Below are 24,392 nucleotides of genomic sequence, written 5' to 3' on the forward strand. Positions count from 1 at the left end.
CCCATTGTAAAATCTTTTAAATCCCTGATTTACATTCTGACATTTATTACATGGTGACATTTTTACTGTTGGCAGGTGATGTAGCTGCTGCATGCTTTTTTGGCAGTTGGAAACAGCTGTAAACAGCTATTTCCCACAATGCAACAAGGTTCACAGACAGTAAACTGCCAGGAGTACCAAGGTCCTCTGATATTGTGGTGAAACCCCTCCCACAAGAAACTGTCATACAGCGCCCCCTGATGGTCTGTTTGTGAAAAGGAATAGATTTCTCATGTAAAAGGGGGTATCAGCTACTGATTGGGATAAATTCTTGGTCGGAGTTTCTCTTTGAGTGTCCCTTTAACTTAAAATAAAAAATGTTGAGCCTTATCTACTCACTTTATTCCAGCAGAGAAACTGACAACTGGGAAAAAGAGCCCATCCAAGTTGAAGTTCTCAAACATGCCCTGTACCGGATGTCCATTGAAGCGGAATGAGATGCTTGGCACCGTCAGATCCAGGCAGCAGCTGACCACATCATCAACTGTCAGGAGATGCTGGTTGTGGGAGGCTACAGGCCTGCACACCCGACCTGTTATATACAAAAGGGAACAATAACTAAACATATCATACCGGTTTCTTGAAGCCGTGGTCCATGGAGAGGGAAGATCCATTAGAATAGTGGAGTCACAGAAATTAGACTTTTATCATGAAACTACAGGATTACAACATGGATTATAAAACACAATTGGTTGTTTTTCTTATATTAGATTTTATTTTGAATGTACTGAACAATCCAGTTTACTCTTTATCTTTAAAAAGGAACTGTGGTCAAAATATGTTAAAATGTTAATTTACTGCGAGTTCTAAAGCCAGTAAAGATAATACCTGTTCTCCCAGAATGCTCGGGGGGGGGGGGGGGGGCAGAATTTCGCATAGGTAAACAGCCTAGGCTAGGCATCACTTGGAGGGCAGAGCTACATACCAATATACAGCAATATATAGCTTTTGGAAGTGTTTCTGATGCTTAAACCAGGATATTAAAAGGACAGTTGCAAGGTAATTAAAAAACAAAAATATACTTACCTGGGGCTTCCTCCAGCCCTTGGCTGCTGTCCTGTGCCCTCGCCGCAGCTCCGCTCTCAGTCGGTGGCCCGGGGGTCCCCTCCAATGCAGATGCCGACGGGCATTTACGGCGCCTGCTTGACAGTTGCACTGGCATAATTTAGAGTATTCTGCGCAGGCGCATAACTACTGCACCTGCGCAGTACACTCCAGACCATGTCAGCGCGACCCCAAGTGGTTTTCGCACAGGCGCAGTAGATGCCGACCTTCGCTTTAACATAAAATTGGGTATCCTGAGCATTCCACTATATGTAGTTACAGCTACTCTAACTATTTCAGCCCGTGGGGATTTTTCACCTTATGCATCAGAGCAATTTTCACCTCTCATTCATTCGCTAATAACTTTATCACTACTTATCACAATTTATTGATCTATATCTTGTTTTTTCCGCCACTAATTAGGCTTTCTTTGGGTGGTAAATTTTGCTAAGAATTATTTTTTTTATAAATGCATTTTAACTGGATTACCGTAATAAGAAAAAAATGGAAAAAATTAATTACTTCTCAGTTTTTGTCCATTATAGCTTTAAAATAATCCATGGTACCATAATTAAAACCTATGTATTTTATTTGCCCGTTTGTCTCGGTTATGACACCATTTAAATTTTGTCCCTATCACAATGTATGGCCATCACTATTTACAAGCTTATAATTTAAAAAATGTTCGTAGTATACTCCCTTCAAATGCATATTTAAAAAGTTCAGACTCTTAGGTAAATATTTATGTTTTTTTTTTTGTTTTTTTTTAATGTAATTTTTTTTTCCATTAAAAATTTTATTTGGGTAATATTTTGGTATGGGAAATAAACAGTTCATTTTTAATGTTATTATATGTGTAAATTGTAATGTAAAAAATATGTAGATGTAATTTTACTATTTGGCCACAAGATGGCCACCTTGAGTTTATTTTTTTCTCCTTGTGCTTCTCGATCACCGGAAGCACAAGGAGGACGGGGAAACTTTTTTTTTGCAGAAAGACTGAAGCCTTTAGTAAGAGAGCTTCGGTTTTTCTGCTGGGTACATGGATCGGTGATTGGGAACCACGTTCCCATTCACTGATCCCATGGCTACCGGGGGACAGCACGGGGGCAAGCCCGTGATCGCGCGTGGGAGCACGCCACCGCAACAGAGCAGCCGCCTGGACGTGAGGATCATGTCCGGGTGGCATTTCAGAGGCGCCAATAGAATAAAAGTCACTTAAACGAGCTTAAAACCGATGGGGCAGTGGTGGGCCTATCCCATCCATGCAGACAAAGCAAACAAAGGAAGGACTGTGGCATCAACAGTCAAACAACAATTTTATTTATACTCCACAGTAAAAATAGGCAACGCATTTCACGGGCTCAATCCCGCTTCATCAGGCCAATCAAAAAGGAGCATACAGCTTAACAGCATCAAAACCACACTGAGCGCCTCTGTCATGAGCTCCTTTTTTGCTCCTTTTTGATTGGCCTGATGAAGCGGGATTGAGCCCGTGAAACGCGTTGCCTATTTTTACTGTGGAGTATAAATAAAATTGTTGTTTGACTGTTGATGCCACAGTCCTTCCTTTGTTTGCTTTGTCTGCATGGATGGGATAGGTCCACCACTGCCCCATCGGTTTTAAGCTCGTTTAAGTGACTTTTATTCTATTGGTGCCTCTGGAAAGCTTCTACATATTGCTAAGTCCACCCTTGGTGGAGGGTTGTACCCATCTTCTTCCCATCTACAGAGAGCGACTTTTAATCCTGAGTGGGGTCAGGTTAATCTCCCCACCTGCCTTCACAGTGGTTGCCTAATGGTAACCCTGGTTTGTGAGTATTAAATTGTTATATTACTCATTATTAATTATCTTCTATACAATATCACACTATTGGGCTCTTGGTGTCCCCCCTCCCTTTATGTCCGGGTGGCAGAAATGGTTAAAGAGACAATGAAGTGAAAAAAAATTACGATATAATGATTTGTATGTGTAGTACAAATAAGAAATAAAACATTAGGAGCAGAGACGTAAGTCTAATATTGTTTCCAGTACAGGAAGAGGTAAGAAACTCCAGTTATCTATGCAAAAGAGCCATTGAGCTCCACGACTTTCAAAGTCTCAGAGAGCTCTGTCTTCTGAAGCTGGTTATCTCAACTGACAGACACTATTTTCTTTTTCTCTCCAGAGGACAGTTCAAAAGTTTACTGGCCTGCTCTGTAATAAACATTTAGAATGCTGAGTAGTGTGTAAACTGCAAATATTAGAGAATGATGCAATGTTATAATAAACACTATATAACAAAATAAAAATATGAGAATATTTTCTTTGCTAATAATGTTCTAGTAATTATCCATACTACACAACCAATTCATTATATCATAATTTTTTTTACGCTTCAGTGTCTCTTTAAGTGGTTATACTTTAATAGCAGCTTTTTAAATATAATCTGTGTAACAGAATTATCTAAGGGGAGATTAATAGATTTGGTACTTGCTCTAGTTAAATCAGAGCTCGATCTGCAGCAATTCCAAAACAAAAAGATTCTGCAAGTGCTTGCAGGTAGAAAAGCCATACCACCTCTCTGCTGTTTTAACCCACCCAAATATCACAATGTTTATTAACATTATTTTGTCATGTACCCCTTGTTAAAGCGTGTACCCAATGGTATAAGAAAAATTGTTTCACGAATCCCTTGGCACATATATAGATTTAATATTAGTACACCACAACTGTTTATAAATGATTTCCAAGCTTTTCTCAAACTTAAATAACCCCAAGGCCCAAAACAGGTACTGTCTGAGGTTTTTATACCACGTTAGCCACAGGCTGACCAGTTCTGTAATATAGACATTCTCAAACTTGTCCTCAAACTTCAACAGCAGCATGTTTTGTATGATGTCTCTCTAGAGTGACATTCCTGGCACTGTATGTTCTTGTTGCCAAAATGTAATAGTGATAGCCCTATTCTGTGCGTCCCTTGTGCCTAATCAAAATCCTTTTCGTGATGATATTCCAAGAGTAAATCCTATCTTTCACCCAGCGTATTCTGTGCAACTTTTTTTCGGAAAGTGTCAATCTGTTTTGGGACAATGAATCATCTACCATAAAAAAGGCTTTTAGAGAGAATAAAAAGTGTGATCATTACTGGTATGTGATGAACAAGTTAGTTGTAGGACCCAAATGTTGTTACATTTGTTGTGGCATTTGTGAGTCCCACCACTGAAGACATCTCAGATTGAGAAAGAACTTCACATGCTGGCCAGAACAAAGTACCCATCACTGACAAACTCGAGAAGGACCCAAGACTGGACAGGTGCAATCTAATATTTCAAAGGCTGCAGCTTCAGGAAAGCATCCAGCCCAATGAACAAAATGCATGCAGACATTGTTCCTCAAAATAGAGCACCATCTACTAATCATTAACATTTGACTCACCTGACCAAAGATTAAGACCATCGAAAGCAAAAGAGTATAAGTCATCACCGACTCCGTTGGCACCCCAACCTTCCCCTGCTCCAGGGTAAGGACTGTAGCCTTCAGTCAATGCCCACCCGACTCTCAAGTGAGTGGTCTCAGCTGTTGCAAATGGTTCCACATGATCCACAATCACCTCAAAATACCACTTCTTGAACTGTGTGGAACCTTCACATGTGCCCAAGAAGACATTTGGTCTCATGCTGAAATGCAAAAGATAATCAGTATTACCAGAGGGGTACGGTACATGGTAGGTGGTTAAGGAAAGTTCATTTATGATAAACCCTAGGCTCTAGGGTTGCCAGGTGTCCGGTTTTAGACCGGACAGTCCGTTTTTTGGCCGCTGTGTCCTGTCCAAAAAGGCATGTTAAACCGGACAATTAAGATGTCCGGTTTTATGCCTTTTGCCACTTGCCGCCACCCGTCCGCCAGCGCTGCGCGACCGCTGATTCGCTGCCTGGCTGTCAGTCAAAGGCACAGCCAGCCAGCTTACGCGGCGTAAGTTACGCCAGCTTAAGTACCGCCCCCGAACATGCGCTTCCCGACGTTGCTACGGCAACGCCAACGCTGCGTTGCCAACGCACGCATGACGTGCGTCACTCACGTCATTTGCAATGCGATTCTGCATCTGCGAAGGAAGCAAGGTAAGGTCAGGAGTCTGGAGATATGGTGAGTGAGTGACCCATAATTCTCTGGTTGTATTTCCGCTCTTTGTGTGCATTGGCTCCGCTCTATCTCCCCTCCGTATAGTCCAGGCGTGACTTTCAATCTCATTCAATCTCGCCTGAGCCCGCTGCTTACTATACTTTACACTTGAATTCATACTATTGTACAACGCAATTTATACTGTTATACTGTTATATTTGTTATATTTGCTCAAAATGTGTACATACATGTATGCGCAGATTTATATTTTAACTTTATGCCTATGTATGTCCACTTTATTGTTCTCAATAAAAAAATTTTGGTGGGAAAAATTTTTTTTTTTTAAACTTCCCGCAAGAAATCGACCACTTCACTGTGCAAAAACGCCATAAATGCATTGCATTATTTGCATAGTTTTCCAGTTTTGTAATAGTTTTCTGCTCTGTCTCTTATTATGTGCATTTACTGGTGAAAAGCGGCCTCTTATTATGTGCATTTACTGGTGAAAAGTGGTCTCTTATGTGCATGTACTGGTGAGGACAGTTAGTGACATGGCTATGTACTCTGTAATGTGCTGCAGAAGATGTCAGTGCGATATAAATACTGTAAAAAACATTTTTTTAAAAGCCCATTGCTTAGCCCCACTCTACATAAAAGTGTGATTCTGACTCCGCCCCTAACTCCACCCCCTTTCTGGTTTTCTCCATCAGCCGACCTGGCAACCCTACTAGGCTCCTTGAAAATCTTGCTTACACATTATTGACAGGTCATCTTATTCGCTTCATTTAAACTTCAAAGAAAAAAAAATAAAACAAAGAAAAATTCCGGGAAGTGTCAACCAAAAATATCTTTTGCAGTTATAACTGCTTTTGTAATTCATTTTTTAACATTGCTCTCATCTTGCTTTCAGTACGGTTTGGAAGATTGCTGAAAACACCATTTTGCCACTGATGACACTGTGGCCCTCATTCAAGTCACTTTTTCTCTTACGTGAGAAATATATAATATATAATTTTTTAATTTTACACACATCTTAGCATCAGGTTTTTCAGCCTGGTACAAAGTAAGCTTCATCAGCTTGCTCTTATTCCAGGCATGTTGACATCTCCGTCCGAAAAAAATAATTGTCATTCAATTAGAGAAAAATAATTGGGGGGGGGGGGGGGGTTTAGAGGATACATGTGATGAATTCTAAAAAATCATATGTTATTATCTAGGGGTTCCTCCAGCCCCTAGAAGCCTATGTGTCCCTCGCCGCAGTTCTGCTCTCCACCAATCTCCCAGGGTACCCTCCGCTGCGGCCACCAACCTAGCCAGGTCTGCGGCTTTTGCGCATGCACGAGTGTGCGGCAGCACCGCTTGCGGGCGCACTCCTATCACTGGTAGTAGTAACTATGCCTGCACATAACGTTCCCCAGCGCTGGGAAGCAAGTCTGCGGCCACTGCAGAGAGGACCCTGGGAGACTGGTGGAGAGCGGAGCAGCGAGGGACACATAAGATTCTAGGGGCTGGAGGAAGCCCTAGGTAAGTAATTTTTTTTATTATATATATAATTTGCCTCTTGTATCCTTTAAGAACAAATGATGGAAGAAAAATAGAAATAGAAAGGAGAGAAAAAGTAGGAGGGGAAAAATAAAACAAGAAGGCTAGAGTAATAGAAAGTCCCTCATAAAACAACCCTTAACCATTTGGTCTCTCACCAGTTATCTTAGTAACCCAAAAGTCCTATGAATTTGTATAATTCCATGTGGTTGGATGACTTGTACATATTTTTTGCACTCCATATACTGTATATGCACATTCTAGATCACGAGTCTGAAAATTTGTGGGAGTCTGAAAATTTGGGGGGGCTGAAAAGTCGGAGAGTACCTGAAAATTTTGTGGAAATCTAAAAATGTTGTCCATTTTCAAGCAAGTACCATATATACTCGCATATACGCTGACCCACTTATAAGCCATTGTACCCCCTTTTCTCTCAGTAACCAGAAAAAAGTGATTGGCTCACACATAAGCCCCCTCCCCAGTATAGCCCCCTCCACAGTAGCCAGATGTGCCCCCAGTACAAGTCATACCCTCTCCCCATAACCAGATGTGCCTCAAGGATCATACAGCTGTGTCTCAAGATGCCACTATATGGTGTTATACATACGAGACAGTGATTGCCACACAGGAAGAATCCCTGATCATTGCACCGCTGACATGTTGCTTGCATGCTCTGCTCCACAAGCCAGGGGACACAGGTAGTCTTGAGCAGTGCATTCTGCACACCATGTTGCAGGGGATGGGGGGGGAATGGACACAGCAGGGAGCCAGTTGGCAAGAGCAGGATCACTAGTGAAAGATCCTCACGCTACACTGCTAGTAACAAAACCTGCTTCACCAGCCGTTCTGCTCCACTGACTCACATATAAGCCGAGTGGGTAACTTTTCAGCACATTTTTTTTGTACTGAAAAAGTAGGCTTATGCGAGAGTATATAAGGTAAATATTCAGAATCAATCTGACAGCACTTTTCACCTACTTTTTGGTGCTTTTTGAATTGCAGAAGCCTGAAAAGTTATTTTAAACAGAGGCGGAAAAATTATATTTTAGGAGAAAGCTTAGAAGAAAAAGTGAATTGAACAAGGGTCTGTGTGTCACACTAGAAGTTAAATTGGACTCTTTCAAGGATTTTATTTTCTTAAATCAGTTCCTAAATAAGGCTGTTATTAGGAAAATCAATATACAACTCAAAGAATGTACTTAGAAAGTGGTGTCCTTGAAAACTGCAGTTTTGGGTGCCTCGGAAAATTTAGAAACAAAAATGAAGAAGTCTGCTAATAAAAAAGCATCCTCTCACCTGGTGACATAGTTGACCATTCTGGTCTGGAGAAGGAGGTCTCTTCGTGGTAGCAGGTTCTCCGTGATAAGATTTTGATTTGATCTTACAGCCACCCCGTTACATACACAGAGAGAGCAGAGGACATCCAGAACCTGCAGTAAGCAAAAAGAAGTCAACATGCTTAGGAAGAGTGTACAAGGACATCTGACACCACCTTAGCCTGAGGCTCTAGGCTCTACTATGGTTCTTTGGAGATTTTGCAATCTTTATATGCCTAAAGCGGGAACCTAGTCCCGAGAGATGTGTTGCTATATATGCGAGTTTTGCTCATTTGGATCAATAAAGTGCCAGTTCTTAACTTTACATTGAGTTTTTTTCCGCAAGAGGAGATAATTTACCTTTACGTCCTTTTATGTTTGAACTTTTTTTAAATAATTTTATTTCACTTTGGTGCCTCTGAACCATGTGCACTTTCATTATAACATTGGATTCAAAGCAAGTCAATTGCTCTGCTCTTCCAGATGTACATGGACCGTTTTCTTCCATTCAAGGATTCAGGATGACATCAGGAAGTGAATTTAAAGGTCTAGGTCAGGCATGGGCAAACTCGGCCCTCCAGCTGTTATGGAACTACAAGTCCCACAATGCATTTCAGGAGTCTGACAGCCACAGTCATGACTCAAAGGCAAATGCATTGTGGGACTTGTAGCTCCGTAACAGCTGGAGGGCCGAGTTTGCCCATGCCTGGTCTAGGTACTATTGTATGGAATTCTCTTTTTAAGTAACACTCCATATTTGTTTACGAAACATATGATTTTAATTTTACACGTTATTCACATTGTTCTAATCAGGATTTGTAACTCCTAAAGAGGCTATACAGACTACTCAGGGTTTTTCTTAATACCCACTTTTAAACCCTTTCCGTGGGTGTCTGTTGCCCTATTACATTCCTGATCAAATAAAATCCAGTGCTAATAAATTTATTCGGAATAAAAAGTTTCTTGACTTTGGACTTTAAAGTATCCCTGAAAATGCATGTGATGTGGTAACATGGATATGGGTACATAGATTACTAATCCAACTAAGAATTTTTCTGAGCTCTTTCATTGCAAGGGTTAATAAACCGGTGCTTTTATCTATGGAAAGAAGGCAGTGGAACAGCAGTCAAATACAGCCCTAGCTGTACTGAAAAGTTACCAGAAGTCTATTTAGAATCCAGCCCTTAAATTAAACATGAGAATACAAGACCCCAAGAAAGCTCTATCATTATAACTCTACCTACAATTAAATATGACATATGTTTACTTCCGGTTCAGTGTTTTTTTATTTAAGTATTTATATAGCACCAACATATTATGCAGTGCTGTACAAAGTATATAATCCTGTCACTAACTGTCCCTCAGAGGAGCTCACAATCTAATTCCTGCCATAGTCATATGTCTATGTATGTATCGTGTAGTCGTGTATGTATCATAGTCTAGGGCCAATTTAGGGGGAAGCCAATTCACCTATCTGTAGGTTTGTGGGATGTGGGAGGAAACCGGAGTGCCCGGAGGAAACCCACATGGACCCAGGGAGAACATACAACCTCCTTGCAGATGTTGACCTGGCTGGGATTCGAGCCGGGGACCCAGTATTGCAAGGCAAGAGAGCTACCCACTATGCCACCCTGTTCAGCCTTGCTTTAAAGTGAGCAATAAAAACAATACACCTTCACACAAGAAAATACATACATATAATATACATAATGTATAATTGGCCTTTAAGGTGTAACGTATAAAAAAGAACACTGTGAAATAAAAACATGCAGATGAAATATCAGCAAACCTCCTCTTCATAGGACATTGTAAAGCAACTTGTGGAAAGGAATAACATATGGAATGAAAACTGAAGGCAGGAGACACAATGCACACTTACCTTGTGGTTGCGTCCATGCTTATCTAATAGGGAAATTATAGATTTGATATGATTCTCTTTAATAATGTTCAGGACTTCAGGACTTTCAATCAGTACACAGTACAGAACCTCAAGAATGCCTGTAAAACACAAACCAAAACAAGCTCTCATATGACAGAGGAATGATAAAATAGAAATATCATCCAATAACTTTAAAGGGCAACTGAAGCAGATATGGAGGCTGCCATACTCAGGGCCGGATTTAGGCCAAGGCCCCCTAGGCCATAGCCTAGGGCACCACAGGAGGAAGGGCACCAAATCAGCAGGTTAAACTGGTGCAGCATTTGCAAGATTGTGAATACTGCAATGTAGGGAGATCAGGTGCCTGACAGCGGTACTATGCTGCCAGCAGCCTGTGCAGTGGCCACCTTGCTCACTGTGCACGTTTGCATTGTGGTTGGTGGATATGGACTTGGGCAGCATTGGAGACGGAAAGGAAGAGGAAGCTTCTGCACTGGAGATGAGCAGCTTGTTTAGCCGATGACAAATGCTTTTCTGCCACTGAGCAATTTTGACAATCCTTGGCAGTGGTTCCCATGGTTTCATCGTCATATCACATTTTGACCCATGTAGGGGGAATGGAACTGCCGAATGTAGCCAATTCTGGATGCTACAGGTAGCGTCCAGGATGAGACGAAGAGATCTACTGTAGCGTTTTGTCTTCAGGATTTTAACTGAAGTACCCCTCGGTGTTGCTGGGGGACATTTATCAAAAGTGTCTGAGACAAAATATTAGTAGGTTTTTAGAAATCCATGCAGAATTGTCAAAGACATCTTAAAGAGACTCTGTAACAAATTTTTCAGCCTTAGTTCTTCTATCCTATAAGTTCCTATGCCTGTTCTAATGTGCTCTGGCTTACTGCAGCCTTTCCTAATTGCACTGTCTCTGTAATAAATCTTATCTCCTTTCCTCTGTCGTGTCTGTCGGGCTAAGGCTTGAATGTGTGGAATGTGCAGGGCTGCTTGTGATTGGATAGAAGCGATACACACCCTCTGCAGGCCCCCTGCACACTCTGTATGACTCACACACTCTGTTTATGTGAGCCTATCACAAGCTGTTTAGTTTGTTTGTAAACACTGCCTAAAACGGTTAATTACTAGCCAGGATTGCAGCAGAGAGTGGCAGAAACAGCACAGAGGGGCACAGGAGAAAATAAGGAATAGAATGGTATGCTTTTTAGTGTAAGAATATTAGAGTACAGATTATCTTTAAGGAATTGCTAAATAGTGCAAATTCCTCCCTAAACTGTTCGGAACAGGTGGAGTTAGGAAGTTTTCTCAAATAGTGCAGTGTGTGAGGGAAATTGCTGTTGCAAAGGCAACCAATACATCTGTTGTATTGCATCAATGCCCAGCACTGGAAGGGTTAAGCACAGATGATCTTCACAGGATTCAGCAGGAGGGAGGAGCACTTTACAAATCATGCCTAGCCTGCACTGCTGCACTATCTGTAGAATTGCTATTAAGTGCTTCTTTATCTGTGACATTTTAGGGATGGATTTACACTTTTCTTAACTGTAGTGCAGTTCTAGAAAGTCACACTAAACTGTCACTATTACAAGCGCTGCTCTCTCGCCGCCTGTCTCCTCTCTCTGCATAGATGCGGATACACACGCTGCTTCCTGTTTAGCCGGAAGCAGCGTGTGTATCCGCATCTATGCAGAGAGGGGAAGATCAGCGGCGAGAGAGCAGCGCTTGGAGCCAGGGAGGTGAGCTGTATACAGCGCTTCCTGGCTGCTCGCTCTGCATCTGAGGGGGGAGCACGGAGGGCGGCCTGGGAGAGGGAGGGAGAGGTCGGGCTGCCCTCCCCGCGGCTCCGGCTCCCCTCTCCATTATAGCGCCCCCCCTCGCAACAGCGCCCCGGGCGGCGGCACGCCCCGCACGGCCCTAGAAACAGGCCTGCACCTAGGAGAAAACTCAGGTGACAAAGTGAATTGCATATGGGCCAATGTATGCAGGGGACGGCGGTGGCAGCGGCAGCTCCACAGATTGTGAATTGTTTTCATAGTGAAATCGATTCAAAACCTGTTTGCAGTGTAGGCAGCCAATAGATCCCTCTTTGATCAGATTCAGTCACAGAGGGATCTATCTGCTGGTCAATCTGGTGGCATAATCGACCAGTGTATGGCTGCCTTTATGCGTGAATCTTGTTACTGCATTCCATATAGCTTCAATTACATTCTTTAGCTAGTTTGGCATGTATGTACTGTGGTTTACTATGGATTTCTCATGGAATAAAACCGTTTTGTATCTTAACTCTGTTGTGCAACATTTAACAGCCAAATAAGCCCAAAACTAAACAAGGCAAATTCTAATAGCAATCAGGATTATAAGTGAAGGTAAAGAGTGGATAGAAACAATGTATGGGACAGACTGCGCTTATTGCGAGCCAAATGTGACTGACACAGCGGTACAGCAGGTTTCCCCTCCTCTATAGATTCAACTATTAGGCAGGTCAGGTGTGACCATATGACACCCAAAATAGAAGGAGAAATAAGTGCCTGACTACCAGGGGAGGACTGGGACCTTTTGGCTTGGAAGGAAAACACAAACTAGAGGTCAGTTTTCACGGCAGCCCAAGCCCAAATGACATCACACACGTGCCCCCATGTGCTATATGCCAGTAGTCACATAGGAAATACAGTAAGAACACTTGAGGGACAGCGTGTCAGGTAACGTATAATGCACTGGCACATAATACATTTTGAGTTACAACGGCCAGGGTTTCCGTCGCGTTCAGAATTTATCATCAGAATTCACCTACAAGCATCCCTTCTGGAGTCTAAGGACTGTCTGTCAGCTGCCCTCCTGGAGTCTAGGGACTGTCTGCAAGCAGCCCTTGTGGAGTCTAGGGACTGTCTGCAAGCAGCCCTTGTGGAGTCTAGGGACTGTCGAAAACTTTTCAACCTAGAAAATATCTTATGTAGCTGTGCACATGCAATTATTTTAACAATCAGCTACTGATTGGGATGAAATTCATTTCCAGGTTTAAGTCCCTTTTTTTAAATAGAACCTGAACTGAAAATAAAAAGTCAAAATAACCATACACAGTTTATACTTACCTTCTGTGTAGTCTACACCTCAATCTCTTTCTCCTCTCCTGCGTCCCATTTGTTCACTATGATCAATGGAATTCCCCGTCCTCCATTTTAAAAATGGACAATGGACATTACCCCATAACAGCTTCCTGGTCAGCACACTGTTAAACTGTAATATCACCCACTTGAGCCATAGGGAAACATGGGCATTACCTTGCACATTCGGTTGTAACTGCCAGCTGCTGATATATAACTGACAGCAACTGATATATTTCAGTTCTGACAAAATATTGTCAGAACTGGAAGGGATCATTGTCAGAAGAAAATGGTCTGATTATGAGAGGAACTGATGATGAGGTAAGTATGTAATATTCATTTGCAGCTATGTCATGTGTTTATTTTAAATAATTTTACTCGCTTCAGGTTCCCTTTAAGTACTAAAAGCCCTACTTAGCCTGCTGGCTCCCCCTCTCCTCACCTGATGATGCTTCCAGTCGGTCCAGCTTGCTGACGACCCAGTCTAAGTTATTGGAGAACAAGGCGCAGTTGGAGCGATTACCTCGTATCAGAGCGGCTGCATGACAAAAAGCATAATGTGAACTGAACAGATAATTAACAAAGCACCAAATTAAAGCATAAACTCAGAACTGGTGATGCAGTCAGCAATACATAGCAGCAAACCTATTTATGGTAATCAATCAAATCTACTTCTAGGAAGTTCCTCTTTTTTCCAGGTCATGGTTTATCCAAATAGAAAATAAAGTAAAAAAAGAAAAAAAAAACTACCAGGAAGTGGCAGTCACATTACCACCTTACACCCAGTGGAGGAACTACAAATTAAGGTGCCCACTGAAAATGTGGGGTACAAGCCATTTTACATTTCAGTCTTTTATAATTGATTTGTAATGGCGTTGTATTCCAATACCTGTGAGCCAACATGCCTGTGTCTGGTTTTGCTTTGAATGCCTATGTCCCAGAATCCCTCACTCCACTACTATAGTCTGTGTCCCAGAATCCCTCACTCCACTACTATAGTCTATGTCACAGATTCCCTCAATCCACTACTATAGTGTATGTCCCAGAATTCCTCACTCCACTACTATACAGTGTATGTCCCAGAATCCCTCACTCCACTACTATAGTCATAGCTCCGAACTGTCCCTCTTTTGGAGGGCTAGTCCCTCTTTGGGAGTCCTTTCCCTCTGTCCTTCTTTCCTCATCATTTGTCCCTCTTTCAATGTAAATAAATATATATATATATATATATATATATATATATATATATATATATATATATATATATATTACTCTACTAAAAAAATGTGTTTGATTGACTCTAAACTTTATTCCCATCCTTTAAACTGAGATATTACTAATTTTAAAAATGATAATATGAAGGAAAATGCACCAGGATACAAAGGACCAGTGTGGTTTGAATTATAAAACAAGATATTTTTCCTATGATATATTATATAATCTTTATGGTATGCATGACTAGGGGTGGGATGGGGGGCGTGATCAGGGGTGTGACAGGTGCATAGCTCACAACTGTCCCTCTTTCGGAGGGACAGTTCCTCTTTGGGAGCCCTGTCCCTCTGTCCTTCTTTCCTCATCATTTGTCCCTCGTTCTGGACTTTGTCCCTCTTTCTATGTGAATATATATATTTCTCTACTAAAAATGTGTTTGATTGACTCTAAACTTTATTCCAATCCATTCAATTTATATATTACTAATTTTAAAATGTTAATATGAAGGAAAATAACCAGGATAGAAAGGACCAGTGTGGTTTGAATTGTAAAACAACATATTTAACTTATGAAATCTTTATGGAGTGCGTGACTAGGGTGTGGCAGGGGCGTGGCTTAAGCGTCCCTCTTTTCTCATCTCAAAAAGTTGGGAGGTATGACTATAGTGTATGTCCCAGAATCCCTCACTCCACTACTATATAGTGTGTGTCCCAAAATCCCTCACTCCACTACTATAATGTATGCCACCTATGTATAGATTTCCTGAGTTTACTACTCGGCCAGAAGTAAACACAGTTTGACAACAGCCAATGCCAAGGTTATCAGTGGTCTTGCTACATAGGCCCGCACCAGCAGGTTCCAGGTTGCTATTTCAACCACTGCAACTTCTATTCCTGCACCCGTGATGAAAAAGAAGTGCAGGAATAATAGTTGCAGAGGTTGATAACCTGCTGGTGCGGGCCTAAGTAGCAAGACCACTGATCACCTTGGCATTATTGTCAAACTATGTGTTTACTTCTGGCAGAGTAATAAGCTCAAGAAATCTATACGTAGGTTGGAATCACTAATAATATAATCGTTCTAGTTTTCCCTCTCATTTTTTTATGTATATGGTAATAAGTTTACAATATTTAAAGGAAACCAGAGACATTAAAAATAAAGATTTGATACTTACCCGGGGCTTCCTCCAGCCCCAAAGGCACTGCCGAGTCCCCCGCCATACTCCCACGTGCCTCCGTTCAGCCGCAATCAGCCCCAGTAACTGGCTAATTCTCGTCAGTCGGTTTCTTCATTGCGTGGGCCTTCGCGCATGTGCAGAAGACCACCACTGACGCGACTTGGCCAGTTACCGGGGTTGATTGCGGCTGACCGGAGGCACGTGGGGGGGGCCAAGGACTCATCGGTGTTTACGGGGCAGGAGTAACCCCCGGGTAAGTATCAAATCTTTATTTTATACCGTCTCTGGTACACTTTAACAATGTACAAAGTTAGTAGAATGGATAGCACATATATGGTACTGCAGCCCTCTACACAGGAATGATTAGTGGTAACATGTTTTCCCCCAAAAGCAACACATGTGCAGGTTGAAGGCCCAGTGTACTTAGATGGTGGATCAGGTTATTTTGCATAGAAGAAATATGTACACAATAATAACTCCGGGATGCAGTCATTTTATAAGGTCTGTTCATTTAATGGAGGGGATACATACCAAGCAATTCATACAGCAAGTTCACAATCTCCTTCCAGGCCTCAGCTGCTTCCTCTCCTGCAAACTCTGCAAAGTGGGCAGCTGTGTTATAGACATTTAGCCGGTCTATACAGTCCAAAACTAGCGAGATTATTCCCTGCAAGGGAACAAGGAAAACCAATTACATATCCAAATTATATACACATAAATACATATATAAATATATCATCTCTGATAAGAATTTCCAAGCCGGCTGCTGTGTGTCTGTATGTCCTCCTGTTCTGCGCATGCCCCTTCCTGCCCTGTCCTTCTCTGGTTGGCCATAGCACTGTGTCTGTCCTCCCCACACACGCCCCTCCTAGCCCCACCCCACTGTCATTGGCCACAGCAATGAACAGATAGTGTGCGTGCCTGCAGCAAGGATGGCGGCGTCTATAGAGATGGTGCACACACTCCTGCCCTGCGCAGTGTAGTGCACACCAACAGCTAGTATATAAATAATACATAAAAGTGGAATCACAGTCATATCTTTCTCTCTGCTCCAGCTGAGTGGCCACACCAATTTTGCTCCTAAGAACAGGATTTCATTTGTTTTTAATTTAGATATTTGAAATGGTTAAAATGCTTACTTTCACTTTGCCCTGGAGCCTTATCTTGATCATGTGACTACACAGACAGGAACTGTTTCACATCCAGGCCTATCTGCTGTGATGTGATTTGTTTATGATGTAGTATGAGGATAAGACAAGCTTCTGTATGCTAAGCAAAAAAACATAAGAAGCTTCTGGCTGACAGCTGCACAGATTCTAAGCAACAGCATGTTTTTTCCATACATAATGGCTGCTACCAGCAGTAAGTGTACCGTAATCGATCTGTATGAGAACAGGCTGTTTTTTGTTTGCTTGGGGTTTTTTTTTTTTATTAACCTGATGATATTACTTTAGGACAAAGGCAGGTGGATAACTATGGGCTATAGAGTTATTGTGTGTTATGCCATACTAATTCCACTTTAATGAATTTAATTCACAGCATTTACAAAGAATGTATGATTTTGGCATGGTGGGCACACAATGGCAAAAAGTAAAGACATGAATAGTTGGTTATGCTGTAACATTCCAGACTGTAGAATACTCACCTCTTCCTGGAAGAGGTTCTGCCGATTTTTCAGAGAGCGAAGTTTGGTCTGCTTTTCCTCATGCTGGAGCTCCTCCTCTGGATGCTGGAAATAGCCAATCAAATCTTGCAGAGTTAGAATGACCATGTCGATGGGAAGAGCGATTGGTTTTGAAGGCTTGTTCTTCCCACTTAGGCTGTCCAGGCCCCTGGGTAATAGACATACAGGCAATGAAATGGAAGCTTCCATATACTAAAGGAAAACACAGATTTGCTTAGATATGAAATACGAAACATATCTAATGATACAAAAAATCTTTTTGTACCAATTTAAAAAAAAAAATTCAAGGAATTAACGTCTAATTTTGTGTCCTTGCAACCACAGCAACAGTACAGGGTTTGAATGCAGGATTTCACAAAATCCCACATTTTGGTAGTTGGCTCACTGCTTTTCCCAAAGTGAGGCACTTTTATGGTTACTACTGATCTGATGAAGTGGGAATAAACGCTTGAATCTCAATCTAGATATACTGGCTGTGTTTGGCTGTTGTGAAACCCAGGGGAGCGGTAGACCAACTATATTTCCCCTTATTAAACTTTTTTAAAAATTCTTTTATAATTTTTGGCTCCATCTACCATTTGTTACTTACTAGACCTTACTACACCTCTGTTGGGAGGTTGTATTTTTAGTGTAGCTCTTGTTCCCAGGACTTAAAGGGGCACTATGGTTAAATTCTTCATTTTACATCCTTTAACATAAAGATTTGTATGTATACCAATGTTAATGATAAGTATTGTGGCTGATGGAAAGGATTTATTACACTGCCAGTACATATATATAGCTAGGAGTCTCGTCGGGTAGATTTACCTTTCTGACGCCGATTCAGCATAAACCACTGTGTGATAGGAGGCACTGTAACGGCTCTCCATGTTGCCGTTATATCTCTCCCCCCCGGGTCCGCTCAGATAGGTTTATCCCAACTTATAACAGCCAACTCCCGACTCGAGCTCTTTGCAGGCTGCAGCAGCCGTACAGCTCAACACAGCGCTGTACGGCTCTATAGTTCCACGCTGCTCGCTAAGGACCCCTGATTTGAAGCTGGTTACCACAGCAACGGACAACAATAGGTGTCCGTAGCTGTGCCAGCTTCAAATCAGGGGTCCTTAGCGAGCAGCGTGAAACTATAGAGCCGTACAGCGCTGTGTTGCGCTGTACGGCTGCTGCAGCCTGCAAAGAGCTCGAGTCGGGAGTTGGCTGTTATAAGTTGGGATAAACCTATCTGAGCGGACCCGGGGGGGGGGGGGGGGGGGGAGAGATATAACGGCAACATGGAGAGCAGTTACAGTGCCTCCTATCACACAGTGGTTTATGCTGAATCGGCGTCAGAAAGGTAAATCTACCCGACGTGACTCCTAGCTATATATGTGTACTGTCAGTGTAATAAATCCTTTCCATCAGCCACAATACTTATCATTAACATTGGTATACATACAAATCTTTATGTTAAAGGATGTAACATGAAGAATTTAACCATAGTGCCCCTTTAATCAACTACCAAGAGTGTCATCTTCGAGGATCCTCGCAAGACCGAATGGGGGCGGGTATTCCTCCACAAGCTTTATTGGGGGTTTCATTTCTCTTGCAACCTGATATTTCTGATTGACTCTTTATATTGTTTATCCTGATTTTTTTATATATTGTACTTTTGGCTCCTGGTTTTCCATCTCCCTTGTGTCTTCTCTGATTTCCTTGGCCCACACCTCTCCAGATATATAATGTAATGTTATTCGGAATCATCTTCCCATTTTAGCTTGCAACCTGATATTCTTAAAAATAACATGAGCTGAAATAATATTTTTTTTCAACCATAACCATATTGTTGTGCTCTATATGAAGTGTGGCCTGCCCAGGTAGACTCCAGTAACTCCTATACTCCTGCATGAGTAATGATCTACACAGAGCAGGAAGCTTTGCATCTCTACACCAATCATAAGCACTAATCTATACACTAATACCCACTAAGAATTATATGCAAAGAGAAGAACCGAGAGCCAAATATAGTGTAGTAGGTTATGGTAGTGGGTTATATGAATAAGAGTACAGTGATATACTCACAAACCAGGGTTACCTTCAGGCAACCACTGTATAGGCAGGTGAGGAGATTGTCCTGTCCTCACTCAGGAATAAGAAGTCGCTCTCTGTAGACAGGAAAAAGATGGGGTATCCCCCTCCACCAAGGGTGGATATTAGATATAGTGTAAACAGGAACAGAGGCGCCAAAAGGGTAAAAACAATACTTAAAAAGTTTTAAAATATGCTTTAAGAGGCAGTGGTGGACTTACCTCCTGCAAGCAGACACAACAAGCTGTGTATTCAGAACAAAATCAATTTATTGGTACACTCCGGGGGGTAGTTGCAACGCGTTTCGCAGGCATAACCCGCTTCATCAGGCAATAATAAAAGGAGTACACGACTGGGGACAAGAGGCATAATTGGTGCATGTTCTCGGACAATGTGTAGACATAATTAGACGTTTTAACAACAATGATAAATGTACATGCAGTTCATAGTACAGATAGCGAGCAAGTGACAGATTATATAATATTAAATTGTTGCTATAGAGAAGTGGATTGGGGAGGTACATTTGAACATGTGAATTACAGGGGGGAAAAAAGCAGGAAGGGAGAGGTAAAAGAATTTGAATGAGGGTATACAGGGGGAGGGAAGGGCCCATCTGCAAGAGGATTGTGTAGAAAACGGGGAAGAGCAGGGGGGGGAAGGGGGGGGGGGATTAGTGTTAGTGTTCAACAGGGTATTGAGTGAGTAGTAATGTGTGTGCAATGATGCAATTGGAATAGAGTCGTTCTGAGGTGTATGAGTGAGAAGAGACTAGACTAGATGTGTGTCTTTAGGTAGAGGCGAAATGAACATACATAGTGCAAAGGATATATACAGAGTGATGGTCTAGAAAGAGCTTAAGCCTATTTCACTTACCAGCAGTAATGTCCGGGTAACACCTGGCGCCTCGTTGCCATGGTGTCCCGGAACTGCTGATTATATAAGCAGGAGTGGTGGTGAGCAGCCAATCAGAGAGCAGGGCTGGCGCCGAATTTCCCGCCTCGCGGGAGTACCTAATCGGTGTACGTGTCCTGTGCGTCTGGGAAGCCGCATCTGGATGATGTAGCGTAAGGGCATAGGCGAGCGGCAATGACGTCGTACTGTGGGCAAAGTTGCTGATGACGGCGAGGACACCACCACTCCTGCTTATATAATCAGCAGTTCCGGGACACCATGGCAACGAGGCGCCAGGTGTTACCCGGACATTACTGCTGGTAAGTGAAATAGGCTTAAGCTCTTTCTAGACCATCACTCTGTATATATCCTTTGCACTATGTATGTTCATTTCGCCTCTACCTAAAGACACACATCTAGTCTAGTCTCTTCTCACTCATACACCTCAGAACGACTCTATTCCAATTGCATCATTGCACACACATTACTACTCACTCAATACCCTGTTGAACACTAACACTAATCCCCCCCCCCTTCCCCCCCTGCTCTTCCCCGTTTTCTACACAATCCTCTTGCAGATGGGCCCTTCCCTCCCCCTGTATACCCTCATTCAAATTCTTTTACCTCTCCCTTCCTGCTTTTTTCCCCCCTGTAATTCACATGTTCAAATGTACCTCCCCAATCCACTTCTCTATAGCAACAATTTAATATTATATAATATGTCACTTGCTCGCTATCTGTACTATGAACTGCATGTACATTTATCATTGTTGTTAAAACGTCTAATTATGTCTACACATTGTCCGAGAACATGCACCAATTATGCCTCTTGTCCCCAGTCGTGTACTCCTTTTATTATTGCCTGATGAAGCGGGTTATGCCTGCGAAACGCGTCGCAACTACCCCCCGGAGTGTACCAATAAATTGATTTTGTTCTGAATACACAGCTTGTTGTGTCTGCTTGCAGGAGGTAAGTCCACCACTGCCTCTTAAAGCATATTTTAAAACTTTTTAAGTATTGTTTTTACCCTTTTGGCGCCTCTGTTCCTGTTTACACTATACCCACTAAGAATTGACCATCCGCCAGTTTTGGACTTACTTGATAAACAAATGAAAAAGGCCAGCTGTGCTAAATATCATCCTAGCTGCCTGGGACTCTTCTCTTTGGGAACGAGACAGGGACAAGGCATCATCCATGTGACCCTCTTGGTGCAAGATGGCCTGAGAAAATGCAAAACAGAAATCTCACTAATTCAACAAGCCCAGGTAAAATCATCAGTTCATTCACTTGGGAAGGATGCAATACTCACCTTGCGTTTTAAAGGGCCCAAGCGGACAACTTTGGAATCTGCAGCAGCATATGTGAGCCAGAGACCACTGTTAACATGTTGGACGAAGCACATCGACTCCCCATATTTGATCTCAGCGGGTCCCATACCTTCTATGTCTCGCTTAGGCGCAACATCCAACTTTTCCTGTGATGGTGTCACAAAACAATAATTAATTAGTGATACCTAGTTCTGCAGTACTGTGTTTTTTTAAGATTATCACAGTATGTGCACCTCAATTAATGGTTGTGTTGGCCAAGTACCCCCTGCTAACAGTGAAGTCATCTTAAAGAGGAACTGTCGCGAAAATCTTAAAATTTAAAACACATACAAATGAGAAGCACATTTCTCCCAGAGTAAAATGAGCCATAAATTATTTTCTCCTATGTTGATGTCACTTACAGTAGGTAGTAGAAATCTGACATTACCGACAGATTTTGGACTAGCCCATCTTCTCATAGGGGGGTTCTCAGGGTTTTTTTTATTTTTAAAAGCACTTAGTGAATGGCAGTTGCTCTGTCCAACTGCCAAAATAGTGTGCAGCGAGCAGGGAGGCTGGCCATCATCTTTGTATTAATCATTTTCAGAGGATGTCTTTAAAAATAATAAAGGCCATGCTGATAATTCCCCATGAAGAGATGGACTAGCCCAAAACCTGTCGGTAATGTCAGATTTCTACTACTTACTGTAAGTGACAGCAACATTGGGGAGAAGTAATTTATGGCTGATTTTACTCTGGGAGAAATGTATTTCTTATTTGTATGTGTTTTAAATTTTAAGATTTTCGTAACAGTTCCTCTTTGACTACATATTGCTTAAGATTAGTTCATAATTGTGTATATTAAAAGAGTACATGCTTGTTAAGTATGCCTTGATTCCTTTAATGACTTATAAACAATTATTTGGGTTAATTTATATTTGGTAAATGTTGCATATTTGGTTAAAAACGTTTTTGTTTTGTTTTTTTACCTTGGAAGCACGGAAGCAGAAGGCTGTGGCTTTAGTGTTGGCTTTCTCAGGGTCAACAAGCACCAATCCTCTTTCTTCCTCACGTGACAAGTACCGCCCAGTGGTCACATGGCGCGCACGGAATGGCAGTCCCCATCTCATGTGACTCCCACTCCAGCTGTAAACAAAAACAAGACCAGTGCAGAGATTAAAGAACTACTGAGGGGTTTAAGTTAAATTACAAACAATATAAATAAAACCTTAAAGGGTACTTGAAGTAACATGTGACATGATGAGATGAACATGTGTATGTACAGTCCCAAGCCTACTTAGAACTAGGCTGTGTTCCTTTTTCCTCACTGCACGGGTAAGAATCCAGGGCTCTAAATGACAACTTCTCTGCTGTCAAACTGCAGTAAGACTGTAGTATTACCTTTACTGGTAAGTAATTATAGGTTGTAAATCTCTGTGTGGCTGAAAAAAACAGATCTGAGTGCAGGGAAATGAAAAACAAGTTCAATAGTTCAACATTAGTTTGTATGGCAGCTGAATAAGTTTAGAAAAAATGACCCTCACGTACCCTAGGGAGTCAAAACTTCAATTACAATTGTTTATCTCATCAGTTTAATTTTCACTCCAGTTTTGGTTTAAATGCATTTGCAAATGTAAACTTATGATCTTCACATTCTTTCTAGTGAATATAATCTCCTTAAATGTGTTTCCACCTATCTCCAGTCAAAAACTAACATTTGTCAACATTCGTACAGTATTATATAAACAAAAGATTTCCAAGAGTAAGGCCTTGTTCACACTACAAGAGCTTTTCTCAGCAAATGTGTGATTTTAAAAGCTCTTGCAAATGTTATCCCTGCAATCTCTTGTTTACTATCTCATCGGGCCTCTGCGTAGGGAGAGAGGGAGGCGCTCGGGGAGGGGAGTGTCCTGCCTTCCCATCATCAGGCGCCTGTAGGCACGTGCCTTACTTGTCTTATGGCCTCTTTGGTCAGCAAGGTGGGCAGGGGCTCAAAGGATGGGCAATTATATGGTCCTAGATACCTACCTAGGTTGCCTTGCTGGCAATCTGGCTCTAAATAGTCAAGGACAAAGAACATTTACATGTTTTTAGGTTCTGCTGATAATTTTGCAGTTGAAATCAAAACCTGGTAGTAGTGCTGATCACTTGTACAAAATGCTATGTAATAAACAGAATGCCAATGATAGTAATGTGATGCTTGTTGTCCTGATAATTTGTCTGTGAGATGTGTGAGATATCCCAGCTGTACCATCAGAAAACATGGCCTGCAGGAAGTAAACCTCCCACTGGTTAATAGGAGCATATTTGCTCCTGATGTAGCGCTATTACCATGCTGCTTTGATTCTGACCATATGGACACCACAATAGTTAAAGGGGCACTATGGCGAAAAATTGTACAATTTAAAATATGTGCAAACATATACAAATAAGAAGTACGTTTTTTCCAGAGTAAAATGAGCCATACATTACTTTTCTCCTGTGTTGTTGTCACCTACAGTAGGTAGTAGAAATCTGACAGAAGTGACAGGTTTTAGACTAGTCCATCTCTTCATAGGGGATTTTTTAAAGATATTCCCTAAAAAAGTAATTAAACAATGATGCTGGCCAGCTTCCCTGCTCACTACACAGTTTTTTGGCAGTTGGACAAAGCAACTGCCATTCACTAAGTGCTTTTAAAAATATATAAATCACTGCAAATCCCCTAATGAAGAGATGGACTAGTCCAAAACCTGTCACTTCTGTCAGATTTTTACTACCTACTGTAAGTGACAGCAACATAGGAGAAAAGTAATTTATAACTCATTTTACTATGAAAAAAACGTACTTCTTATTTAACTGTGTTTGCACATATTTTAAATTTAATTTTTTTTTTGGCTATAATGCCCCTTTAAGAGACTAGCACTGTCGCCTTGCAGTAGTGGTATCCCGGGATCACTAGAACGCTATCTGCATGGCTTTTCCAGGCACTGACTTTTTCCCACATTACAAAAAATTCTGGTAAGTTAATTGGTACCTTGATTC

General features: G+C 41.8%; 1 protein-coding gene across 10 annotated transcripts in view; it reads right to left on the reverse strand.

Annotated features, from left to right (window-relative positions):
• RYR1 (ryanodine receptor 1) overlaps positions 1-24,392 on the reverse strand; it is a 375,187-nt gene that overhangs the window by 238,248 nt on the left and 112,547 nt on the right. For all 10 annotated transcript variants that reach the window (XM_068250552.1, XM_068250553.1, XM_068250548.1 and 7 more), the window contains 10 exons: positions 22,358-22,514; positions 21,371-21,535; positions 21,160-21,281; positions 17,070-17,256; positions 15,956-16,091; positions 13,478-13,573; positions 9,923-10,041; positions 8,024-8,157; positions 4,502-4,743; positions 379-571 (listed from right to left, as the gene is read on the reverse strand). In XM_068250552.1, coding sequence (XP_068106653.1) covers positions 379-571; positions 4,502-4,743; positions 8,024-8,157; positions 9,923-10,041; positions 13,478-13,573; positions 15,956-16,091; positions 17,070-17,256; positions 21,160-21,281; positions 21,371-21,535; positions 22,358-22,514 — 1,551 coding nt within the window. The remainder of the gene's footprint in view (positions 1-378; positions 572-4,501; positions 4,744-8,023; positions 8,158-9,922; positions 10,042-13,477; positions 13,574-15,955; positions 16,092-17,069; positions 17,257-21,159; positions 21,282-21,370; positions 21,536-22,357; positions 22,515-24,392) is intronic.

The sequence above is a fragment of the Hyperolius riggenbachi genome, chromosome 8 (assembly GCF_040937935.1).
Source record: "Hyperolius riggenbachi isolate aHypRig1 chromosome 8, aHypRig1.pri, whole genome shotgun sequence".
Classification (NCBI taxonomy): Eukaryota; Metazoa; Chordata; class Amphibia; order Anura; family Hyperoliidae; genus Hyperolius; species Hyperolius riggenbachi.